This window comes from Protopterus annectens, chromosome 12.part0 (assembly GCF_019279795.1).
Source record: "Protopterus annectens isolate FY-2018-M chromosome 12.part0, PAN1.0, whole genome shotgun sequence".
In the NCBI taxonomy this organism is placed as follows: domain Eukaryota; kingdom Metazoa; phylum Chordata; order Ceratodontiformes; family Protopteridae; genus Protopterus; species Protopterus annectens.
The window spans coordinates 511,311,619-511,332,814 of record NC_056746.1 but is presented as its reverse complement, the minus strand read 5'-3'; the positions used below and the strand labels follow the sequence as shown (position 1 = coordinate 511,332,814).

Here is a 21,196-nt window from a genome sequence, read left to right as displayed (position 1 = left end):
ATATTCCTGGGTGCCAGCTTGAATACAATGGCCCAGATGGCTTATCTCACGCCAGACAAGCAACGACAGCTGAATCAATATTTCAAAATAATGGCAACAAAGACCCAACTCCCTGCAAGAAAAATTCTGCAGGCCTTGGGATTCATGGCATCCTGCATACTACTAATACCATTTGCAAAACTGCATATGAGGAAATTACAATGGTACCTGAAAAGTGTATGGACTCAGCACAGCCACAGCTTGGAAACAATGATGCCACTCATTCCCTGCCTTCAACAGGAGTTTCTATGGTGGGCACAGGCATGCCACCTCAACAAGGGTCAGCCTTTCACCTTACCCACAGCCAGGCAAACTATGACAACAGATGCATCCGGACTATGCCTGGGGAGCACACATGGCAGGGCAGTGCATTCAGGGCAAATGGACTACAGATCAGAGGCATCTACATATCAATCAAAAAGAAATGCTAGCAGTACAGAATGCCCTAACTGCTTTCAAGGACCTTCTACACCTAGGACAACTAGTAATAGAGACGGACAATACCACAGTAATGTGATACATAAACAAGCAAGGGGGCACACATTCCTACCCTCCATGCAGGCAAGCAATGACCTTGTGGAACACTGCACTGTCTTACCAGGTTCAATTACAAGCACAATTCCTGCCAGGAAAGAAAAACACATTGGCAGTCGACCTAAGCAGAAACATCATGGATCCACACGAATGGAAACTAAATCCACAAGTATTTGCAATGATAGCTCAAAAATGGGGATGCCCAGACATAGATCTGTTTGCAAGCCCCCACAACCACCAACTTCAAAAATGTTGCACAAGGACCTTCCATCCACTAGCTTGGAAAGTGGACGCCCTCTCATTCAGTTGGAAAACATTAACAGTGTATGCCTTCCCTCCACTGCCTCTTCTAGCAAAGGTACTGCTGAAAGTCAGATTAGAGAGGCCAAAAATGATACTTGTTGCACCAGACTGGCCACGCCAGCAATGATATCTAATTTTAAGGAACATGGCCCACGGCCCACCATGGATTTTGCCACAAATTCCTCACCTGCTCACTCAGCGAGACAATCAGATTCTACACAGCCAGCTCAAGACTTTAAACCTGGCTGCATGGCAAATTACATAAACAACCAGCCAACACCTTTATCCAAAGCTGTTATGGATGTCATTCTGGAGGCCAGGAGGCCCAGCACCAGGAAAACCTATTTAGACAAATGGAAAAGATTTTGCGCCTGGATCCGGGCTAAAGGCCAAAATCCCCTTGATCCAAACATCCCTCAGATTCTACAATATTTAACTGAGATGTTACACAAAGGACTTTCTTTTTCATCTATTAAGATCCACGCCTCAGCAATTTCAGCTCATTACAGCACGGATCCTCCTTTATTCTCACATCCACTCCTAAGACAGTACCTCAGAGGGGCTAAGAACTTAAGACCGCCAAGAAGAGCTCCAACACCTACTTGGGATCTCAACTTTGTTCTGGAAAAGTTTACACTGCCGCCCTTTGAACCAACTTTTTCAGCTGATTTAAAATTTCTTTCATGGAAAACTGCCCTACTACTAGCAATAACCTTAGCTAGAAGAGTCTTAGAGCTACAGGCACTAATGGCAGTGGAACCTTTCCTCATTTTTCATCAAGACAGAGTCTCTCTACAAACTAACCCTTCCTTTATGCCAAAGGTGGTATCCAGTGTGGCCCTAAACCAAACCATTCACTTGCCCACCTTCTTCCCAAATCCCCAGAACAAAGGAGAAAGACTCCTGCACTCTTTGGACATTCACAGGCAATTACGTTACTACTTGGATAAAACTAAGGCTTTCAGAAAAACTGACCAGCTCTTTGTAGCCTATGCTACAGGACCACAAGGAAAAGCTATCTCAAAACAGACCATTTCTAAATGGATAGGGCATTGCATACGTTTCTGCTACACACATCATGGGAAACCGGTACCTGCTAACATTAGGTCCCACACCACCAGGGCTACAGCTGCATCAGCAGCCTTTCTCAGGGGAGTGCCACCCAAGGATATTCTGGAAGCTGCAACTTGGAGTTCAGTGCACACCTTCACCAAACACCATCACTTGCCTCTATACTCTAAGACTAGAGCTGGTTTTGCCACTGCAGTTTTGCAGGGCCTACTAGCTTCTTCTAACCCTGTTTGACTCCACCTCCCATCCTTAGCTTTGGGATTCAACCCAAGTGTGATGACTGCAGCAGGGTAACATGATGAACATAGTACAGTTTTGTACCTACCATAAATGTAGATGTTTGAGTGTTCACCCTGCTGCAGTCCAGGTTACCCTCCCTCCATCCCCTCTGAACTAGCTGAACTTATCTCTACCACTCTATCCTATACTACCTCTGTGGTGTATTTGCTTGTGCCTAAGGGTTTTGTTTTATTTTTATATATATATATATATATATATATATATATTTTTTTTTTTTTTTTTTGCTTACCTATTGGGGGCACCTGACATCTGGGGCAAGAAAAACTGAAGAAAATGGCATCGGATGCCTCTTATATACCCCTGGCACACTGACGTCAGGGAAGAAGCGACAGCAACTGACGCCGGACCAACACTATGGAATTCGGGCCGACTGCGGGACCGCCAGACGGCAGGATAACCCAAGTGTGATGACTGCAGCAGGGTGAACACTCGAACATCTACATTTATGGTAGGTACAAAACTGTACTTTATTTCTGTTTCTTCTGATCAGCTTTCCAAGTGTTTGTCCACTTCTAAACTGTTTACTTCTGACAAGGACAAGCAGAACCTTGGAAAGATTGAGCAAAAAAGGTGTACACTGCTGCTACGCTCACCTTTTGAGTTGTGAATTACCAGACCCATATGACCAGGTATGTTTTAGCTCTTCTTTTTTCAGGCTTTTCAGGTTATTTCAGACCTTCCAAACTATGAAGGCAAAAGCTTCGTCCCTTTCTTTGCTGGGGTCGTCTTCTCAAGTAGCCCCCCATTCCATTAAGTGTAGTTATGATGCAGCTGATGCCTCTTCTAGAGCTGCTGCCTTTGACTCTGTCTTGAGGTGCTATTCCTGGCTTTGATTTCAGCACTTCCCTGCTGATAAATTGATTGTTGTTCCTCTTGACAATAAAAATCTCTTTGGTTCTGCAGCTGCTGAGCTTGTCTCTCTCCAAGAGGAAGGGTACGGCCATGTAGGAACTGAAACGCATTTTTGTTTCCCCTGTTCCTAAATTTCAGAGGAATTATCCTTCCAAACCAGACTTTGTCCATAGACCATCTCACCCTCCTTCAAAGAGTAAAAGATGATCTTGTACTTAAGTCTACTGAGTCCTACTACTCAGAAGTCTCCTTTTCCAGAAAAGCCAGGTTCTAGCTATCTTTTCCCCTTCCTCCTAAGACAGGTTACTTTATCTCCATCTTTCCCTGTCCCTTCACAATTGGTTAAGGATCATTCTGGATTATTGGGTTTTGTCCATGATTTGTTAAGATTATTTTATGGTGTGGAAATCCCTTCCTCCTCTTCTAGGCATTTCTCAACCTCCTCAGGAACAACTGCCCTTTTTTTCCAGATGTGCTCCGCTCCCAGAATCTGTTGTCTCAGAGCATTGTCCATGCAGTATCTGCTCCTCAAACAGGGAAAGGGTTCTATTCAAGGATGTTTTTAGCCTCCAGGAAAGAAGGCACCTGGAGACCCATCCTCAGTTTTACAGCTCAACACCTTTCTGAAAGTTTGTCCTTTCGAATGTTCCCTCCAGACCCTGTTTCCACTTCTTCCTCAGGCTTTCCTAGTCTCTCTGGATCTTAAGGATGCCTATATTCACATCCCTGTTCATCCCCTTTTTCAGGAGGTTTTTGCATTTCTCTGTTTCTTCCTTGCATTTTCAGTTCTCTGCTATGCCCTTTTGCCTTTCAGCTTCCCCAAGGGTCTCACCAAATGCCTTGCTCTAGTGATTGCTTTTTGCAGGATGAGGTGGGTTCAGATTTTTCATTACTTGGACAACCTGCCAATTCAGGCTTCCTCTCTGGGAACCCTGCTCCAGTAGATTCATACATTCATAGATGTGTACTAGGCTAATGGCCCTGGGGTCTTTACAAGCCTAGCCATAGGATTACACTGGCATAGTGCCACCCGACCATAGTTCCCAGCGCCTCTGTCGAGTAGAGCCACTGGAGTTATCCCAGGGGTGAATTTTCTGTTTCCCATCCACTCATCAAGATTTCTCTTGAAGAGGGTCAGTGAGTTGCTGTGCTTGACATGTATGGGAAGTCTGTTCCATAGCATGGGCAGTCTCTGGGTTGTGAACCTTTCCCTCCACCATGTTCTGTTAATTGTGGTAATGAGGTTGAGGACTCTGGAGCATGTGATGCGGAGGGATTGGGATTTCTTTAGATGTAGAATTTCTAACAGAGCTGGGTCAGACATGGCTTTGTAAGTCAAGCAGAGATTGCCTCTAAGTAGACTATATGCAACAGAGAATAGTTGGATTTTTTGAGTCTGTCCATATAGGACAAGTGTTTAAGGCCTAGGATCCTCTTTGTGAGGTACTTTTGCAGCCTCCAGTTATTGCAGGTGTCTAGTTAGGTACATGCCAAATGGAGTATTGCACTCGATGATTGGACTAATGAGGGAAGAGTAGAGGGAGACAATGACCTCTTTCTTCCTGGATGCAAAACCCTTAGTAACGAGACGTGCCACATAGAAGGACTTTCTGACCACAGTGGCAATATGGTGGTCAAAAGAGAGGTTGCTGTCAACCTGTATTCCCATATCTCTTTTATAACTCCTTCTGTATTCAGTGGGGCTACCATCAGTGTGGTAACTCATGGGAACCAGATTTTTCCCAAAGGGGATGATGACACATTTTTTAGCATTGAGCTTAAGGCGATGGTTCTGACAGCAGTCATTGGTCACAGTGAGGCCATTCTGTAGGATGTCAACATCACTTGGGGAGTTAATAGCTCCCAACTTGCAATAGTCTGCAAACTTTGTCAGCCAGAGTCCGTTTGTGTTGGCCTGGACTTCAGAGAAGTAGATAACAAACAGGAGAGGACCAGGACCAAACCCTGTGGGACTCCACTCGTGACTAATCGGCAGTCTGACTTGGAGTCAGCTACTTTTACACTGTGGGTTCTATCTGTGAGCCAGTTTGCAACCCACCTAGTGATACAGGGGTTGATGCCAAGCTTAGTGAGTTTTTCTATAATACCTGAGTAGGGAATGGTATCAAAAGCCTTGGCCTGATCAAGGTAGGCTGTATGAACCACCTTGCCTTCATCCACAGCTCTGGTAACTGACTCAAAGAAGTCGACCAAGTTGAGCAGGCATGATGTACCCTTCACAAAACCAAACTGTGTGGGATCCAGAGTTTGGAGATTCCATATATCCTTGTTTATTAGGTCCATGATGATGCATTCCATAGCTTTGCATATCAGACTCGTCAGGCTAATGGGGCAATAGTTCCCAGGGTCTGTAGTCGCTCCTCCTTTGTGGAGAAGGATGACTAGCAGTGCGCCATTCGGCAGGGACAAAGCCTGAATTGAGGCTGTGATTGAATAGGGCACACAGGTGAGGTACCAGTTCACTCTGTAGTTCATGTAGAACACAACTAGGGATATTGTCAGGTCCCATAGGTCTTAGCATTGGACAGTGTTGTTTTAACTTGTGCAACAGTAATACTGGATGCCTGGCAATCTACTGGTATTGTGGTTGGTCCTTTTGGGGGAGGGGGGTAAAGTTGGCACTGAATCTGTCGGCCCTTATACTGGCAATATCTGTTGGCTCAGTGTAGGAGGTACCATTGTGCAGTAGCTCAGAGCAAATCTGGGTATTGCCGTGGAGATTCTTTACATAACTATAGAAGGCCTTGTGGTTGTCTTTACTATCTGCTGCAATTCTGCTTTCATACCTAGTTTTAGAAGATTTGATGAGGGATCTCAACTTTTTGTTGAGGCAGATAAGGGAGTTTTTCCAGTCTTAGGACCTCACCTTATTCTGCATCAGTTTCCTTTCTGTTGTAGAGTTTGTTTATGGCAGGGGGCCACCAGATTGGTTTCCTTTTTTTTGGAGGAGAGTGTCTTGGTTCTGTTAGGTACGGCGAGATCCATGCATTTGTGTAAGTGTTCATACAGTGCATTGGTGTATGATTCTCTGGTCATGCAACTATTCTCCATTTGCATGGATGCCGTGAAGTTAGCCACCTCTGTTTTTAGGATCCCAAAGTTAGCTTTGGAGAAGTTTCTCATGGTGGTTACTGTGATTTTACTGTATGCCTCCTGCAAGGTCTGGGATTTACTGTGAATTTCCAAAAAAAAAATTATTCCTTACTCCTTCTCAGTAACATGTTTTTCTAGTCTGCAGGCTTCAGACCATCCCTATGCTGGCATCCCTGTTGCCTCCCAAGGCTGTGACTCTCACTGCTTATTTTCAGTCCCTTCTCTCTCTGCCCTCAGTCTCAGCAAGGGAGTATCTCAGGGCCATGAGTTACATTGCTTCCCTTATTCCTATGCTTCCTCTAGCCAGACTCCATATAAGGAAGCTCCAGTGGTCCTTGAAGTCAGTTTGGCTTCAACATTCTCATCCTCTGGATTTTCTATTTCTTCTTCCTCCATGCCTCAAGCTAGCTGTCTCTCAACCCAGGGTTTCCTTTTCAGCCACCACTTCCCTCTCTGGAACTGTTTTCAAATGCCTCAGGGGTGGGGTGGAAAGCTTCCTTCGGCTCTTTGAAGGTTCAGGCCCGTTGGCCACTTTGTCAGAGGGTAGACCATTATCAGTCTCCAAGGAGTTGAGAGCACTCCTCCTTGCTCTTCAGGCCTTCCATTCTCTGTTTCTCCCAGGTCCTCTCAAGATCTTTACAGACAATGCAACAGTAATGTGGTACATTAACAAGAAAGAGGGGAGGATACAGTCTTGCCTTCTGTGCAGACTAGCTCTTCAGGTGTGGCTCTAGTTGTCCAGTATCAGGTCAGTTTTCAGGCAGTTTCGTTTCCATCAGAGCAGAACATAGTGGCAGACTCTCTGAGCACATCCGTAGCACGGACTGATGCTTCACAGAGATGCATTTCTGGGCATTGTCTACTAGTGGGGTACACCTGAAGTAGATAATTTTGCCTCCCCTCTGAACAGACAACTTCTCTTTTGCCCCAGAGATCCCAGTCATCAGGCATGGATGTTGGACAACCCTGTCTTTTTCTTGGAAGGGGATGCTTCTTTATGCCTTCCATTCTTTTCCTCTTATGCCAAGGGTTCCGTTCCAAATAAAACAGGACTCTCCTAAAATCTTGTTGGTGACTCCCTTTTGGCCAGACAGCATTGGTTCCCTCTTCTGCACCTAGCCAAGGGCAGTTGCCATAGGTTACCTCAGAGGATGGACCTACTCACACAAGACAAGTGGGTATCTCATCCATCCTCACTTGTCCACTCTTCATTTGACACTGGGTAATAGGTTCTGATCTCTTTTAGACAACCTTTTGCTGTGGACATGCTCTGGGTCCTGCTGAGGCCAGGAAACCCACTACCAGGAAGTCTTTGTCCAGATGGAAGAGATTTTCTGTCTGGTGCCTTGCTCGTAGCCAGGATCCATTTTCTGTGGTGTTTCCTCTGGTCCTTTCTTATTGGTGTGAGTTGCCCCACGCTGGGTTGGCTTGTTCTTCAGTTAGTCATCTTTCAGCAATTTCTGCTTATCTGTCTTTGACTCTTCCTTTGGCCTGTAGGCTTGAGGTCTAGCAATTTCTTCAAGGTGTCCTACATATCCAGCTTTCCAGGAAGCCTATTCCTTCCTGGGACCTTAATTTTGTTTTGAAACATTAATTCAGGCTCCTTTTCAGCCTTCATCTTCAACCTCCTTGCAACATTGTCCATGGAGGACTGTTCTTTTGGCCCTTGCTTCAGCTAGATGGGTGTCTGAGCTTTAGGCCCTTATGGCTGTTCCTCCTTTTTTAGTTTTTCAAAGGGACAGGATGTCTCTTCATACTAAATCTTCTTTTATGCCCAAGGTGGTTAATGAATTGTCTCAATCTATCAATTTCTCACTTTTTTCTCTTGACTGCAGTCTGCCAGTGAGAAGGTTATTCACACCTTGGATTTGCGTAGACAGCGCAGGTATTATTTGGATAAGACTAAGGCCATTTGCAAGTCTGATCAACGTTTTGTTTCTATTAATCCTAGATCTCTTGCTCTGGCTGTTTCTAAGCAAACCATTTCTTTATGGATCTCTAAGACCATTTCTTTTTGTTCTTCATTTCATGGAAGATACCTTTCTACCTCTGTGAGGGCTCATTCTACTAGGGCTGTGGCTTCTTTTGGTTCTTTTTTCAAAGGCTTGGATACCAGTTGCTTCTTTGAGGCTGCTACTTGTTCCTCTGTCCATACTTTTCACTAAACATCATAAATTGGATGTTTCCAGGGTAAAGGCAGGCTTTGCCAGAGCTGTCCTGCATGTTTTTCTGGAGGGTTCTTCTGGGTTTTCCTCCTTCCAACTTTCCTGTTGAGCCTTTGCACTCTTTAGTGATGAATACTGCAACAGTGAGATGGAAGGTCATGGTACAGTTGTGTAAAATCTTACCATAACAGTAGCTGTACTTCTCTTCACTCCCTCCCTCCCACTTCTCCCTATTAATTTCTTCTGTTTTCCTTTCTGGATGCACAGGTTCTTCTCTTTTCCTGTTTTTCCTCCTGGGGCTCTTAAATTCTGAGGTATGAACGTCTGTATGTCACCTTTATTGCGTATGCCATGAGTGGGAAGCATATATGTGACATACAACATCCCTAAAACAACCTAAGTCTTTGGTATACTGGCTGGAAGTTGGGCTGCCCTATAGAGGGGATCCCTTTAGTGATGAGTACTGCAGCAGTGAAGAGAAGGATGTATACTGTTATGGTAAGATTTTACACAACTGTACTTTCTAATGGGTACCCAGCTTAACCCAAGGGGCAAAGGAGAAGAAAGGGTGGACGGTGGAGAAACTTAGCAACAATTACCCTTCATATTTCTGGCCAGTAAAGCCTTGTAAGGATCTGTGCTTTAGACTTGGCCATTCCTAGCTATCTTAATACAGGACTAGGTCACCACTAGGTTTCTAAAAGGTTTAGGCACTGACAGTTGATGTATTGCTACCCGCTACCTGTCTTTGCTTTAAGTCATTTTGTAATGCAAAATAGGAACAAGAAGTGAGAACATTTTGTTCAAGTTCTTTTCCTATAGCTTTAGCTTTGGTCAGTGTCATCTTCCTACTGTGCCTTTGTAAAGTTTATATGACTTACCTGGGGATCACCCAACTATGGAGTTTCATCATGGCATTCTCCTCTGAGATGGAAGACGCTGTTTCCTCGACTGTTAATACAAGTACTGGTGTTTCATTCTCTTATCACTTCTAAAAAAGGTAGCTCACAGAGTCAGATGCTATATGTACACTAGTTTTCTTGTTTTTTCCTCTGCATACCTGATGGTAGAACCTTTTGCTTAGGGTTTGTTTATTCTGGCTAAAAATATACATCATTGTACCTGTTCATGGTTATCTTTTAGTAATGACTATCTCACTGCCCTATCCTTTTTATTTCCTTCTTTAGGGTGCTCTCACATTTTCCATGAATGAGCACTGAATTCTCAGATTTTTTTTCTAAATTGTAGTCTATCTGCAGATAATGTCTTAAAACAAAATTTATTTTCAGTTATACTTGTTTCCTTACTTTACAGGTAATCTGTTGGCATCTTCCCTTACCTGAATTGTCTGTCTTGCACTTAAACTACCACAGGTGGCAAGACAAATCCAAGGAACAAAATATAATCCACAGAGGCAAGTTATAATCCACTCAGACAAGTTTTAATTCCTAAAAAAACAAGTTGTGTAAGCGCTTTCATCTTGCTTCTATGAGCAAGACTTCATCAGACAAACATAACTAATGTATAATGCAGCTATTTAAAGTGTAGCTGTTTGAAATGTCACATGCTAAACATCAATTAGCTTCTAAAAGCAAAAGTACAGATATTTAAAAACATTTTAATATAAATACAAATGCTAAATAAATAAGCAAGCATGAATAAAACTGACCAAGAATAAACATGCACACTGGGGATGACCTGATTTTAAGAAAATGATATAAAACACTTTGTTTAAAAACTGTACTAAATAATTAATGTGCAAAATGAGCAATTCATTTAAAAGAGCAATCCATTTAAAAGAACTAACCACTAGTAAAATCATATATCCCCTATTACCCCGCCTGTCAGTTAACTAATATAATACAAAAAAATAAAAAATACAGAGAATGTAAGTATTCTTACTAAGGTTCAGTGATGTAAACAAACAACAAATGTACAGAAGAAATGTTCAATTACCTCTGCAGACTCTTCAGTTTTAAAACACAAGACAAAGAACATAAATCATTTAGCCCTGGTACATTATAGACATTCAATTTTAATTGCCATAATAATTTGCACAGTTCTAGCTTAAGGGTGAGGGGTCCTCCCCTAGGATCTTGTTCAATCTGATCAATCACCCTAAACTTGAAACCATGCTGAGGGTGTTCGTGCACATGCTTAGCCAGTGCATTCTCCAATTTTAACTTCCTGATGCTGTAAATATGTTCATAGACCCTGTCCATGAATCTATGGTCAGTCTTACTGATGTAGAAACAAGGGCAGAGGTTACAGGTTGCTAAATAGACCACCCACTTGGTTGCACAATTAAATCTTTTATTTATGTAATATTTTCTCCCTCTAATGGAGAAGGTATTACCCACCTCCGTAAATCTACACTGGGAGCAACTCTCGCATTTATACATGCCTGGGGTTCTGACAACTGGAATCCTAACCTTCTCCAACAAACATTTAAGGTTCTGCTCTCTTCTATAGACAATTCTGGGTCTGGGTTCGAGGTAGAAGTCAGATTTGTATCAGAACTAAGTAAAGTCCAATTTTTTATATAAAATTTGTTGTACTAACGCAGCATCGATACTGAATGATGTGATAAAAGTCACCTGGAGTGGGTTTGCTTTATATGACTGGCTCTGCTCAACTAAAGATGTCAAAGTGTTGTGGGCTGCATGCCTAGTTGAAAGTATTGGACTAAATACTCCATTATTTCTCTTGTATTGGACCTCAAATATCATCTCTTCTAAAAGTTGGCTAGGGTACCCCCGTTTCAGAAACATTCCCCTCAAGGTTTGATATTCTACAAAAAATTTATTGTCTTCAGAAACCATGCTGGCCGCCCTCACCAAATGGCCCTTAATAACAGATTTCTTTTGTTGATAAGGGTTACTACTGGTGAAATGAATAAAGGAATTGGAGTAGGTCGATTTTCTGTGAATCTTAGCTTTGAACACTTGGTTCCCTCTGTCTTTATGTCACTAAGATAAGATTAGAGGATTCGAACCCAGTCATTCCAGTCACAATACTTTTGGTGGGCATACTGCTCATAGGCTTCCATTTGAGATCTTCCTCCCTGGTCATTTTTTCAATGGGGAAACCGTCTTAGGCAGTAATATAGCTTAGGCAGTGAACACTATACAAATAGATTGCAGTGGTTGTGATTTGATTTGTAACAGTTGTTTGACTGCAGCCACCTTTGCAGTTAGGTATGGTCTAGGTGCACTGCACTTGCAGCAACACAGCTTGCACCACAGTACTGGTCAGTTTCCAACAACAAAAGAAAGATTTCTATTCAGGTGGGACAAACAGATGTTTGCGCAGGCAGAGAAAGGCAAGGACTTTTGGCATAAAAGTGTGGCAGAAAACTATTTCAGATAATTTGCCGATAAAATACAGGGCAATGAACTGAAAATGAGAGACTGGCATTTTCCTACTTGCCTGTTAAAAAAAGAATGTAAGGAATGGGTAGTGGAAATTATCCGGCTGTTATTAGGCAAGATGGAAACTTCAGAAGAGATAGCTACTGAGTGGAATAAAATGAAAATGGAGTTTAAAATTAGGGCATATAAAATATTGCATTATAATTATAAGAATCAATCAGAGGGCTTAGAAAAGATTGGAAAGAGAGATAGGAAAAGCAATTTACAAAGGAACCATGGAAGGACATTTGTAGTATGCAGTAAGTCAGAAAGGTTATTAATTTTGCTTGGAAGTGTTTGCATAGGTATTTTTATAACAGGAGTAAACTTTGAAGAATTGTTCATAAGGTCGATAGCAAATGCAGGAGGTGTGACGGGAAAGAAAGAAGTAACTGGGAACATTATACACTTGAGTTGTCAAATGTTAAAACTTCACTACAGAATACTGTCAGAAATTTTGGGGTACAAAATTGCTGTAACTGAGGAAATGATTGTTTTGAGCTGGGACAGAGGATCTGAATTGCCTAGCCCTAGTAGTAAGGCCTCAAATTTTAATACTTAATCTGTAACTATTCAACACTTCAATTGCACTTGATTTAACTGGAACTGGAAATAAGATCTTTAGAGCAAATTATATAGAAATAAATGGGAGTTGCGGGAACAATACATGAAGAATAATGTTCAGGAGGAACGAGTGAGGTTTAAGAGAACGCAGAAATTGCATTACAGATGTAATTTTGGAGTGTACGAGTCATAAAGAACGCAGGAATAGCGCAATGGATGTAATGTTGGAGTGAATGACTGTTGTAATGTATAATGTATGAAAAAAATCATTATGGTTGAGTTTCCTTTGTTAATGTATGTGTGCTTATTGGTGTTTAAAAAAAATGCCAGAAAAGCCCATTGCATCCATCAGTGTGGTATATTAGTGAACCAACACTCCAAGGATCATTGAAAATTTGCAGTTTTTATTTTGTGATGAAACAAAAGGCAGTGGTGCAGACGTCTTAAACAACCAAGGGGTTTAAAGTAACATTTTGAACAAAATGGAAACTTAACAGGAGTACCCCACTTCCTCCACAAACTGGGCAACAGTCGCTGGCAAAATAGTCCATTCATTCCTTTCAGTGTTGGCATGAAGCAGGAATCAGTGAATAGCATACAGATGATCTCCTGTAGAGTCTTGCCCCATTGGATTCCATCAGAGGAATATGTCCAGGTCTTCTCAGGATAGGCCAACGTTATTCTTCCTTACTGCTGCTTAACACCCAAGCTTGATGCTCCAGAAGCTATCCCCCTCCCAATGAGGCCAACTTCTCTGGTTTGATGGGTGTGCTTTCCTCTCTTTTGTGCACCCCTTTAGAACTTAATTGGTTCCATTAATTGAACTTTGCAAGAATCCTTTCTGCTGATACAAAAATGCTTGCCTTAGTAAAGCAATAGTTCTGTTTACATAGTTTGTATACTTTAGTCTGTTGAGAGCAGCCAGGCCGTGTTACTATGTCAGTGTATACATACTTTGCTATATGAAAAGGCAGTGAACAGAGTACTCTGAAGATATTCTGTTTGTTGTACAGTGCAGTGCACTGGTGTCTTTTTTTTCTAGTTATGTTGTTTTTACACTGTTTTTATATCTTACTATTGCTAAGGGTGTGTTTTGAGAGGGACTTGGGTAGACTAGAGGGTAGGACTGGAATTGTGCTCCACTCCCCACAATTCCATTCAGAACTTAACACAAAATGAATTTGATGGTTAGAATCAAAGACTCCTGCGTTGTACAAACCTTCAAATGTGTTATCTATCCCAGTACAGAAGAGCAAGATATTTGTCTGAATTGATTTGCAGCTTTGGAAATGAAAGTTGTAGTAACTGTAGTATTTATTATAACTTAAGTAATATATGATTGCTAATAACAAACCTTGTTTGTTTTTGAATTTTACTTTCAGGCTATAACCACTCCAGCCATGGCTGTCAGCCACATTATGATGGAAGCATATAAAAAATACATATTGGTGTCCTTAATACTTCATGGTAAAGTACAGCCTCTTCCCAAGTACACTTCACAGATAGTAGGCCGATTCATTAAGGTATGAAATATTTGACTAATGTCTTTTTTTTTTTTTTTTTTTCCAATTTCTGAACATATTTGCACTAGTGCAGCAACCCTTTAGTCTAGTACACATGCCACACTGCATCTGTGTTGCCTTCTGTGTCTGACATCACAGCACTTCTGTTGGTATTAGTGGTGATTAATTTCACAGTACCGTCTGTGAGGGCTACTTTGTCTCGATTTATTCAGGATTTCTCAGGCTAGCCTCAGGTGACTCAGGATTTCTTTAAAATCTAAATTGCTTGCTTGTAGGTGCTGGATGGGAAGGATAGGAATGGGTGGTCATTGTTGGCTTATTCTTTCTGTTGAGAGGGAAACAGCTGTGGCTGACTAATTGGGTAAAGTTGGCACTGAATCTGACGGCCCTTATACTGGCAATATCTGTTGGCTCAGTATAGGAGATACCATTGTGCAGTAGCTCAGAGCAAATCTGGGTATTGCCGTGGAGATTCTTTACATAACTATAGAAGGCCTTGTGGTTGTCTTTACTATATGCTGTAATTCTGCTTTCATACCTAGCTTTAGAAGATTTGATGACTAATTGGGTAACACCTAAAAGGAACACTAGGTGGTGTATGTCTGTAGCATGTAATTAAGCACAGATTAAGCATTCATGCACATTAGCCAAGAGATCATGTGGAGGCATGCTTTTGTGGCTGGTAGAATAGAAACAGAGCTCAGTAAGCTGCTAGTAGAGAAGAGAAATGCTCTAATGGGGTGGGTAGGCCAGCTCATTGAAATGGTAAGCTGAACATCTCTACCACCTGCCTGTCATTGTGGGGCAAATAAGGCACTCTGGGTAGGACTGGGATGGGTCAGTGGACTGTTCCCAAGCTCGGGGGTGCCTGGCTTTCACTCCGTCCTCCTCTCATGGATGGAATGGGTCAGTTAGGTGAAGGTGGTGGGGAGCCATTGGGCAGATCTAGTGGGGAATGGGGGGGGGGGGTTGCTGGTATTGGTAGGATGTGGTACTGTGTACCAGTGGCCAACAAGCATTTGTGATTAGTGAAACTGGAATTCACTAAATGACCTTTGATCAGTAACCAGTTTGCTAAAGGTTTTGGCTAATGATCTAATGCAGCTGTGGCACTACATTCTCAACTATTTTACTACTGTCTTTGAAATGCAGAGGTCTTGAAGATGGTTGTAATAAATGTGTATATGGGGTTTGGGGCATCAAAGTCTAAATTAAGGGAACAGCTATGAAGCTAATGTAACTGAAAGTTTAGTCTGAGTAGTATTCAGGCCCAGAAAAGCAGGATCTAAAGTAGTTTACTTAATTTGATCTTCAACCTGTGGGTACCGGATCAGTATCGGATCCGAGCCGGCAACTTCACAAGCATCTGCTCCATGCTCCTCCCCTTACCCATAATACACCACTACCCCCTTCCAACCCTCAGATCTCATTTGCCACAGCTTCCAACGCATCGTGATTCTTGAGCTGCAAGTTATGAGTAGGTTGTTTTCAAACTTATTAGTGTTTTTTGTGTGAGTGCAGGTAGTATAGGTTTCCTCCTTACTCCCCTTCGCTGGTGTGTCGACTGCAAGTATTGTCTTAGTTTTAGGTAGTTTTAGGTAGTTTGTAGTAGTTAGAGTCCCCCCCTCCCCCCCCAGCCTTCTGTGTGCTTGTTTGAGTGTGTGGTGAGTGGAGTGTTTTCTCAAAGTTTTTTTTCTTGTTTAGTGAGGTACGGCTGATCTCCCTAAACAGGTTTTCAAGAGATGCACTGAGTGTGGCCACAAATTGTCACCTGCTGATGGCCATGCTCTTTGCATGCTTTGTTTGGGTGCGGCCCATTTAGCTACTGACTGCAGTATTTGTGCGGGTCTTAACCCGTGCACCCTCAAGAACCGGAGGGTGAATGGCCTGCTCCCTTCTACGGAGGCAGCTGCCTCTTCTGCTTCAGTCACAACAGTAGCTGTGACCGCCTCTCCTTTCTCCCAGGCTGGGACTCATCTTCCTGCCTTCTAAGCCTGTGGAAGCAGATCGTAGAAAAAGCAGAGAGAAGCAGAGAGCACAGATCGGAAAAGAGAAAGAGGTCCCCGGACCTTTCAGCTCCGACCGGACCTACAACCAAAATTCAGACTAGGTACTGTGTGACTCCCCTTGGTTCTGATCTCCTAGATTTTCTCCAGAGCTGGAGGAGCTCAGACCACCCTCTAGAGCCTCGGCTCTTCGACCCACCAGGTCAGAGTCCGTGGCTTCATCGTGGTCCACCCGCAGTCTCTCTGATGTTGACATAGATAAAATGATGCTGAGATTTATTCGCACACACATTCAGATGGGAGTCTTGCCGGCCCCCTCTCGAGGGGGGAGCTCGCTTCCCTTCTTTACAGCTATAATCTCTCCTTCTCCGATCCGACCCCCGGTTTCGGAGTATGTGGATCTGAGAGTTCCCCCAAGTCAGGGGGTCGGCGCCGACAGTACCAGTTTCCTCTACACCGGCAGCTGCCTGGAGCATGTTCGGATCCAAGTGGCTTTCTGAGCCGAAGCCTGGGTGTCGGATCTGAGTGGGTGGAGCTGTTTCCATCAGGTCCGACCTTGTCAGGTCACAGCCCCCTTCTCGGAGCGCCGTCTACTTCGGGCCCGGCTCCATTTCCCACGTCGGATCTGGGGAGAGCGGTTCCCTTAGGAAGCTCGCTATCCCTCAGAGTTCGACATTATGGAAAGGGTTCTGTCCAATGGATCTAGGCCCCTGACTATATCTTCGGACTCTGCCCCAACTCCTCCTGCTTTGTGTGTGAATCCCATCATTTTACCACAGGGACAGCCCGTGCTTGAGGAGCCCCAGACGGTTCCCCCTGAGCAACAACAAATGGTTTGCGTGTTCCCTCTGGAAAGCCCCACTGCAGAGGTTCCTCGCAAGCATACATGCAAGAGGAGGCACTTGGACTCCTCCCTGGAGTCCCTCACCGAGGACACTGATTTGGATGATTGGGAAGGTTCTCCCAGATCATCTCCCGAGGATGTCTCCTTCAGAGACATCATGGAAATCTTGCACTAGCGGGGAGGTTGGTCTGCCCCAAAACCTTCCTCGGATGAGTCCGTGTTCCTGGAGGCTTTCAGCACGGGCCCATCTACTTCCTGGGTGTCCCCTCCCACGGACCCATTAGTGGACGTGGAAGGAGTCACCTCGCGGGCTTGGACGGAACCGGACACTGTGGAATCAATCTATAAACATCCGGATAAAAATATTGAGCCCCCTGCAGACAGACTGGCCTGGAATAAAGGGTCCCCTGTAGACACTATTGTGGTAGCAGCCGCCACCAAGAAGGAACTATCCCAGGAGAGTTCCTCGGTCCAGCCTCTGGACCGTGAGTCTAGAATGATGGCTCATCTAGGGAAGCGGGTTTCTGCGTCAGCGACTTTTTCTATCAGGGTGCTGCACTGTCTGGCTCACATTACTCGACTACAGCGCGACCTGGTTAAGGAACTGGCTGAGTCTCCCCCAAAGTCCATGTCGCAGGAGGACAGGACTACATTCTCTGAGAGGATAGCTACCTTGACAGTGGTTTCAAATACGTCTATGCAACTCCTCTCATGCGACTGAAGGAGCGGCTAGGGAAGCTGGGTCTGGCGTATCCATGAGGCGCAACACCTGGCTCCGATTGTGTCAGTTCACGGAACCCTTGAAGGAGCCTTTTGTGAATGCCCTGTATGACGGCTCTTCCCTGTTTGGTAAGACCGTCCGTGACACCTTGGTCCAGAGTGAAAAAGATGGGAAGACACTGTCTGCTGTCAGAATCTGCTTCTCGAACCCTTAAAGATCTTTTTCCCGGAATCTGCGAAAGCAAAAGAAGATGTGGTTCCGGAAGTCTCAGTATTCTTGGGACACTTTGGGCCCTTCTTCCATTAGAGGCAGGGGGAGACAGGATAGACGCCAGCCCAGAGGCAGAGATTGTCCAAGGAATTTTGGGTCTCAAGAACCGTTCTCGGATAGGCCCACGTAGCAACCCTGAGGGGTTGCCCGACTGCTCTGCTCTGGAGGCAGTCAGGGGTTGCCTGTCATTGCACCTGGTGGCATGGGAGTCTGTGTTGTCAGACCGTTGGGTGCTTCAGATAATTTCCATAGGCTATTCAATCCCATTTGTGGCTCTCCCTACACCTTACAGAGATCTCCTAGACATACCACCCATGCAAAGGGAGGCAGCAACGCTAGAGGTTTCCAAGCTGCTAAATAAATGACCCATCAAACCTGTCCCCCCAGATCAGTCTGGATCAGGCATCTACTCCAGGTTCTCTTTGGTGCCAAAAAAGACAGGGGACTTAAGGTTCATTCTGGACCTGTCTACTCTGAACCTGTTAGTTGCCAAAGAGAAGTTCTGGATGGGCACTTTACAGTCCATCATGCCATACCCGCAAGAGAGGGACTGGATGTGCTTGTTCGATCTCCAGGACGCTTACGATCATATAAAGATGCACAGAAGCTCCAGGAGGTTTCTCCGCTTCCAGCTAGGAGCCAATCATTATCAGTTTCGAGCCCTACCCTTTGGTCTCACCACAGCCCCCAGGGTGTTCACCAAAGTGATGGCAGTAGTGGTAGCTCATCTGAGGCTTCAGAGGATTCAGGTCTACACTTGCCTGGATGATTGGATCCTTACTGCTCCCATCAAACGTCTACTTTTTTGGACCAGAGACTATTTCCCACAGCTTGCACACTATCTAGGGATTACAATCAACACAGCCAAATCTCTTCTGAATCCTGTCCAGGTGATAGAATACATAGGAGCACAGATAGACACGTTACAGACCAAAGTTTTCCTGACCTCGGAGAGAGTTCAGAATTTAAGGATGCATGTCGCCTTCATTAACCGATCACACCTTCCCTCGGCAGAGTCAGTCTTAAGGGCCCTAAGTTCTATAGCAGTGACGATAACACTTCTACCATGTGCTCGTTTGCATGTGCGAATACTACAGTGGACTCTAGCGGTGCAATGGTCTTTGTTGGATGTTCAGTTGTTGCACCTGATGCAGCTCAGCAGAGTCTGCAGGTCGTCCCTTCTTTGGTGGATGCAGTCTTTGGAAATCTTGGAGGGACTGACCATGGATGCCTCCCAGCTGGGGGAGGGGGGGCATTGTTCAGGAAGGATAGTCCAAGGCATGTGTTCCCCGATCAAGACCAGTTTGCATATAAACATTCTGGAGATGAGGGCAGTCCTTTTAGCATTGCAGGCCCCTCATGCCTTTCTATCTCTGGGAACCATTGCAGTCCAGTCAGACAACATGTCGATGGTCTGGTATATCAGCAAACAGGGAGGGACCAGATCTTACCCCCTTTGTCGCGAGGCCATGAGAGTTTGTGAATGGGCGATCTCCACCGGTCATTTTCTGGTAGCAACGCATATTCCAGGATGGTCCAGCATTCTAGCAGACAAACTAAGCCGGACTATTCTGATGCTTTATGAGTGGTCTCTGAATCCTTCAGTAGTGGAACAGATTTTTCTAGAGCGGGGTTTGCCTTGCGATCTCTTCACATCTCCTTCCAACGTGAAGTGCAGAGAGCTCTTCGCTCTGAACCCCCCGCCAGGGGAGTCCTTCAGAGACGCTCTAGTCCAGGTTTGGCCTCCCAGTCTTCTTTATGCTTGTCCTCCTGTACCCCTTATTCCAAAGTTCCTACAGAAAGCTTGTCAACTGGGGAGCAAAGTGATCCTCATTGCCCTGTTTTGGCCTCGCCAAGTATGGTTTCCCTTCCTTTGGTCTCATCTTCTAGCTCCTCCTTAGAGCTTGGATCCCATTCAGGATCTAATTTCGCACCCCTCGAGGGTCCCTCATCCGAATCTGGACAGTCTGAAGCTCACAGCTTGGCTGCTTCGTTTCCCTTAATTGCTAGTACTTCCAGATTGTCTTCTTCGATCAGGTCTATTCTGATGGGGGCTCTCAAGTCATCCACAAGGAAGATTTATCACAGCAAATGGAAGCGTTTTTCCTTTTGGGCTTCACAAAGGAATTTAGATCCTTTCACGGCTCCTATTCCAGCTATCCTTGACTTTTTGGCAAATATTTTTCAATAAGGGGCTAGTTCGTCTACGGTCAAGGTTCAACTAGCCGCCATTTCTCATTTTCACGTGGGTGAAAACTCTGCTTCTTTAGCCTCTTCCAGATTGTGCAAAGCCTTTATTAAAGGTACCTTCCTCTTACGTCCTCTGGTCAAAGATCCCATTCCCCTGATGGACCTTACTGTAGTACTTCAAGCGTTGTTTGCTCCTCCATTTGAACCTGCAGCAACCGCAGATCTTAAGTTTTTGTCTTGGAAGACAGCCTTTCTAGTGGCCATCACCTCTGCTAGGAGGGTTTTAGAACTTCAGGCCTTGTCTGTCAAGGTTCCATACATGATTTTCCACAAGGACAGGGTTTCTCTTCACACCAATCCGTCTTTTCTCCCAAAAGTAGCATCGGAGGTTAATATCAATCAAACTATCAATTTACCAGTTTTCTTTCCAAATTTTACAAACAAAATTGAATACAAGTTGCATTTGTTGGATGTTCATAGACAGTTATGGTTCTGTTTGCACAGGACCAAAACTTTTCGTATGTCTGACCAGTTGTTTGCTTCCTTTTCTAAACCTTTTTTGGGTAAACTATTTCCAAGGTGACCATTGCCAGGTGGATCTCCCTATGTATCCTTCAGATCTACAAGGATAAAGGTTTGTCTCCTCAGGGTCAGGTTAAAGCTCACTTGACTAGGTCCATGGCTACTTCTGCAGCCTTTTGGTTGAGAGTATCTTTAGACGACATTTGTTCTGCGGCTTCTTGGTCCTCATCTCATACCTTTAATTCTCAATGTAAATTGGATTTGATTTCTTGAAGGAGAGCATCCTTTGGTTCCATGGTGCTCCGGAATATCCTTCCATGAGGGCCACCCAGGTGTTTAGTAGCTGGGGACTCTGTACCACAGGTTGAAGATCAAATGAAGTAAACTACTTCAGATAAAGAAGTTATGTACTCACCATAACGTTCCATCTGAGTAGTTCTACTTCATTTGTCTTCAACCATCCCTCCCTCCTTCCCCCTGGCCTTACCATATGAACAGCATTCATAGCTGGGGGGGGGGGGTTGTGTGTGTAAGGTGTTTTGGGATCGGGTTGTTCAGTGTAGGGGGCAGCATACTTGATCTGAGGGTTGGAAGGTGGTGGTGGTGTATTATGGGTAAGGGGAGGAGCTTGGAGCAGATGCTTGTGAAGTTGCCGGCTCGGATCCGGTACCCACAGGTTGAAGACAAATGAAGTAGAACTACTCAGATGGAACATTATGGTGGGTACATAACTTCTTTTTTTTTTCCTGCTGTATTTTTTGTACATTG

At 44.3% G+C, this 21,196-nt stretch overlaps 1 protein-coding gene across 2 annotated transcripts in view; it reads left to right on the top strand.

The window, feature by feature from the left end:
* The window catches only part of COPS3 (COP9 signalosome subunit 3), a 985,788-nt gene that overhangs the window by 582,810 nt on the left and 381,782 nt on the right, over positions 1 to 21,196 (top strand). For both annotated transcript variants that reach the window (XM_044089656.1, XM_044089657.1), the window contains exon 7: positions 13,735 to 13,875. In XM_044089656.1, the coding sequence (XP_043945591.1) occupies positions 13,735 to 13,875 (141 nt within the window). The remainder of the gene's footprint in view (positions 1 to 13,734; positions 13,876 to 21,196) is intronic.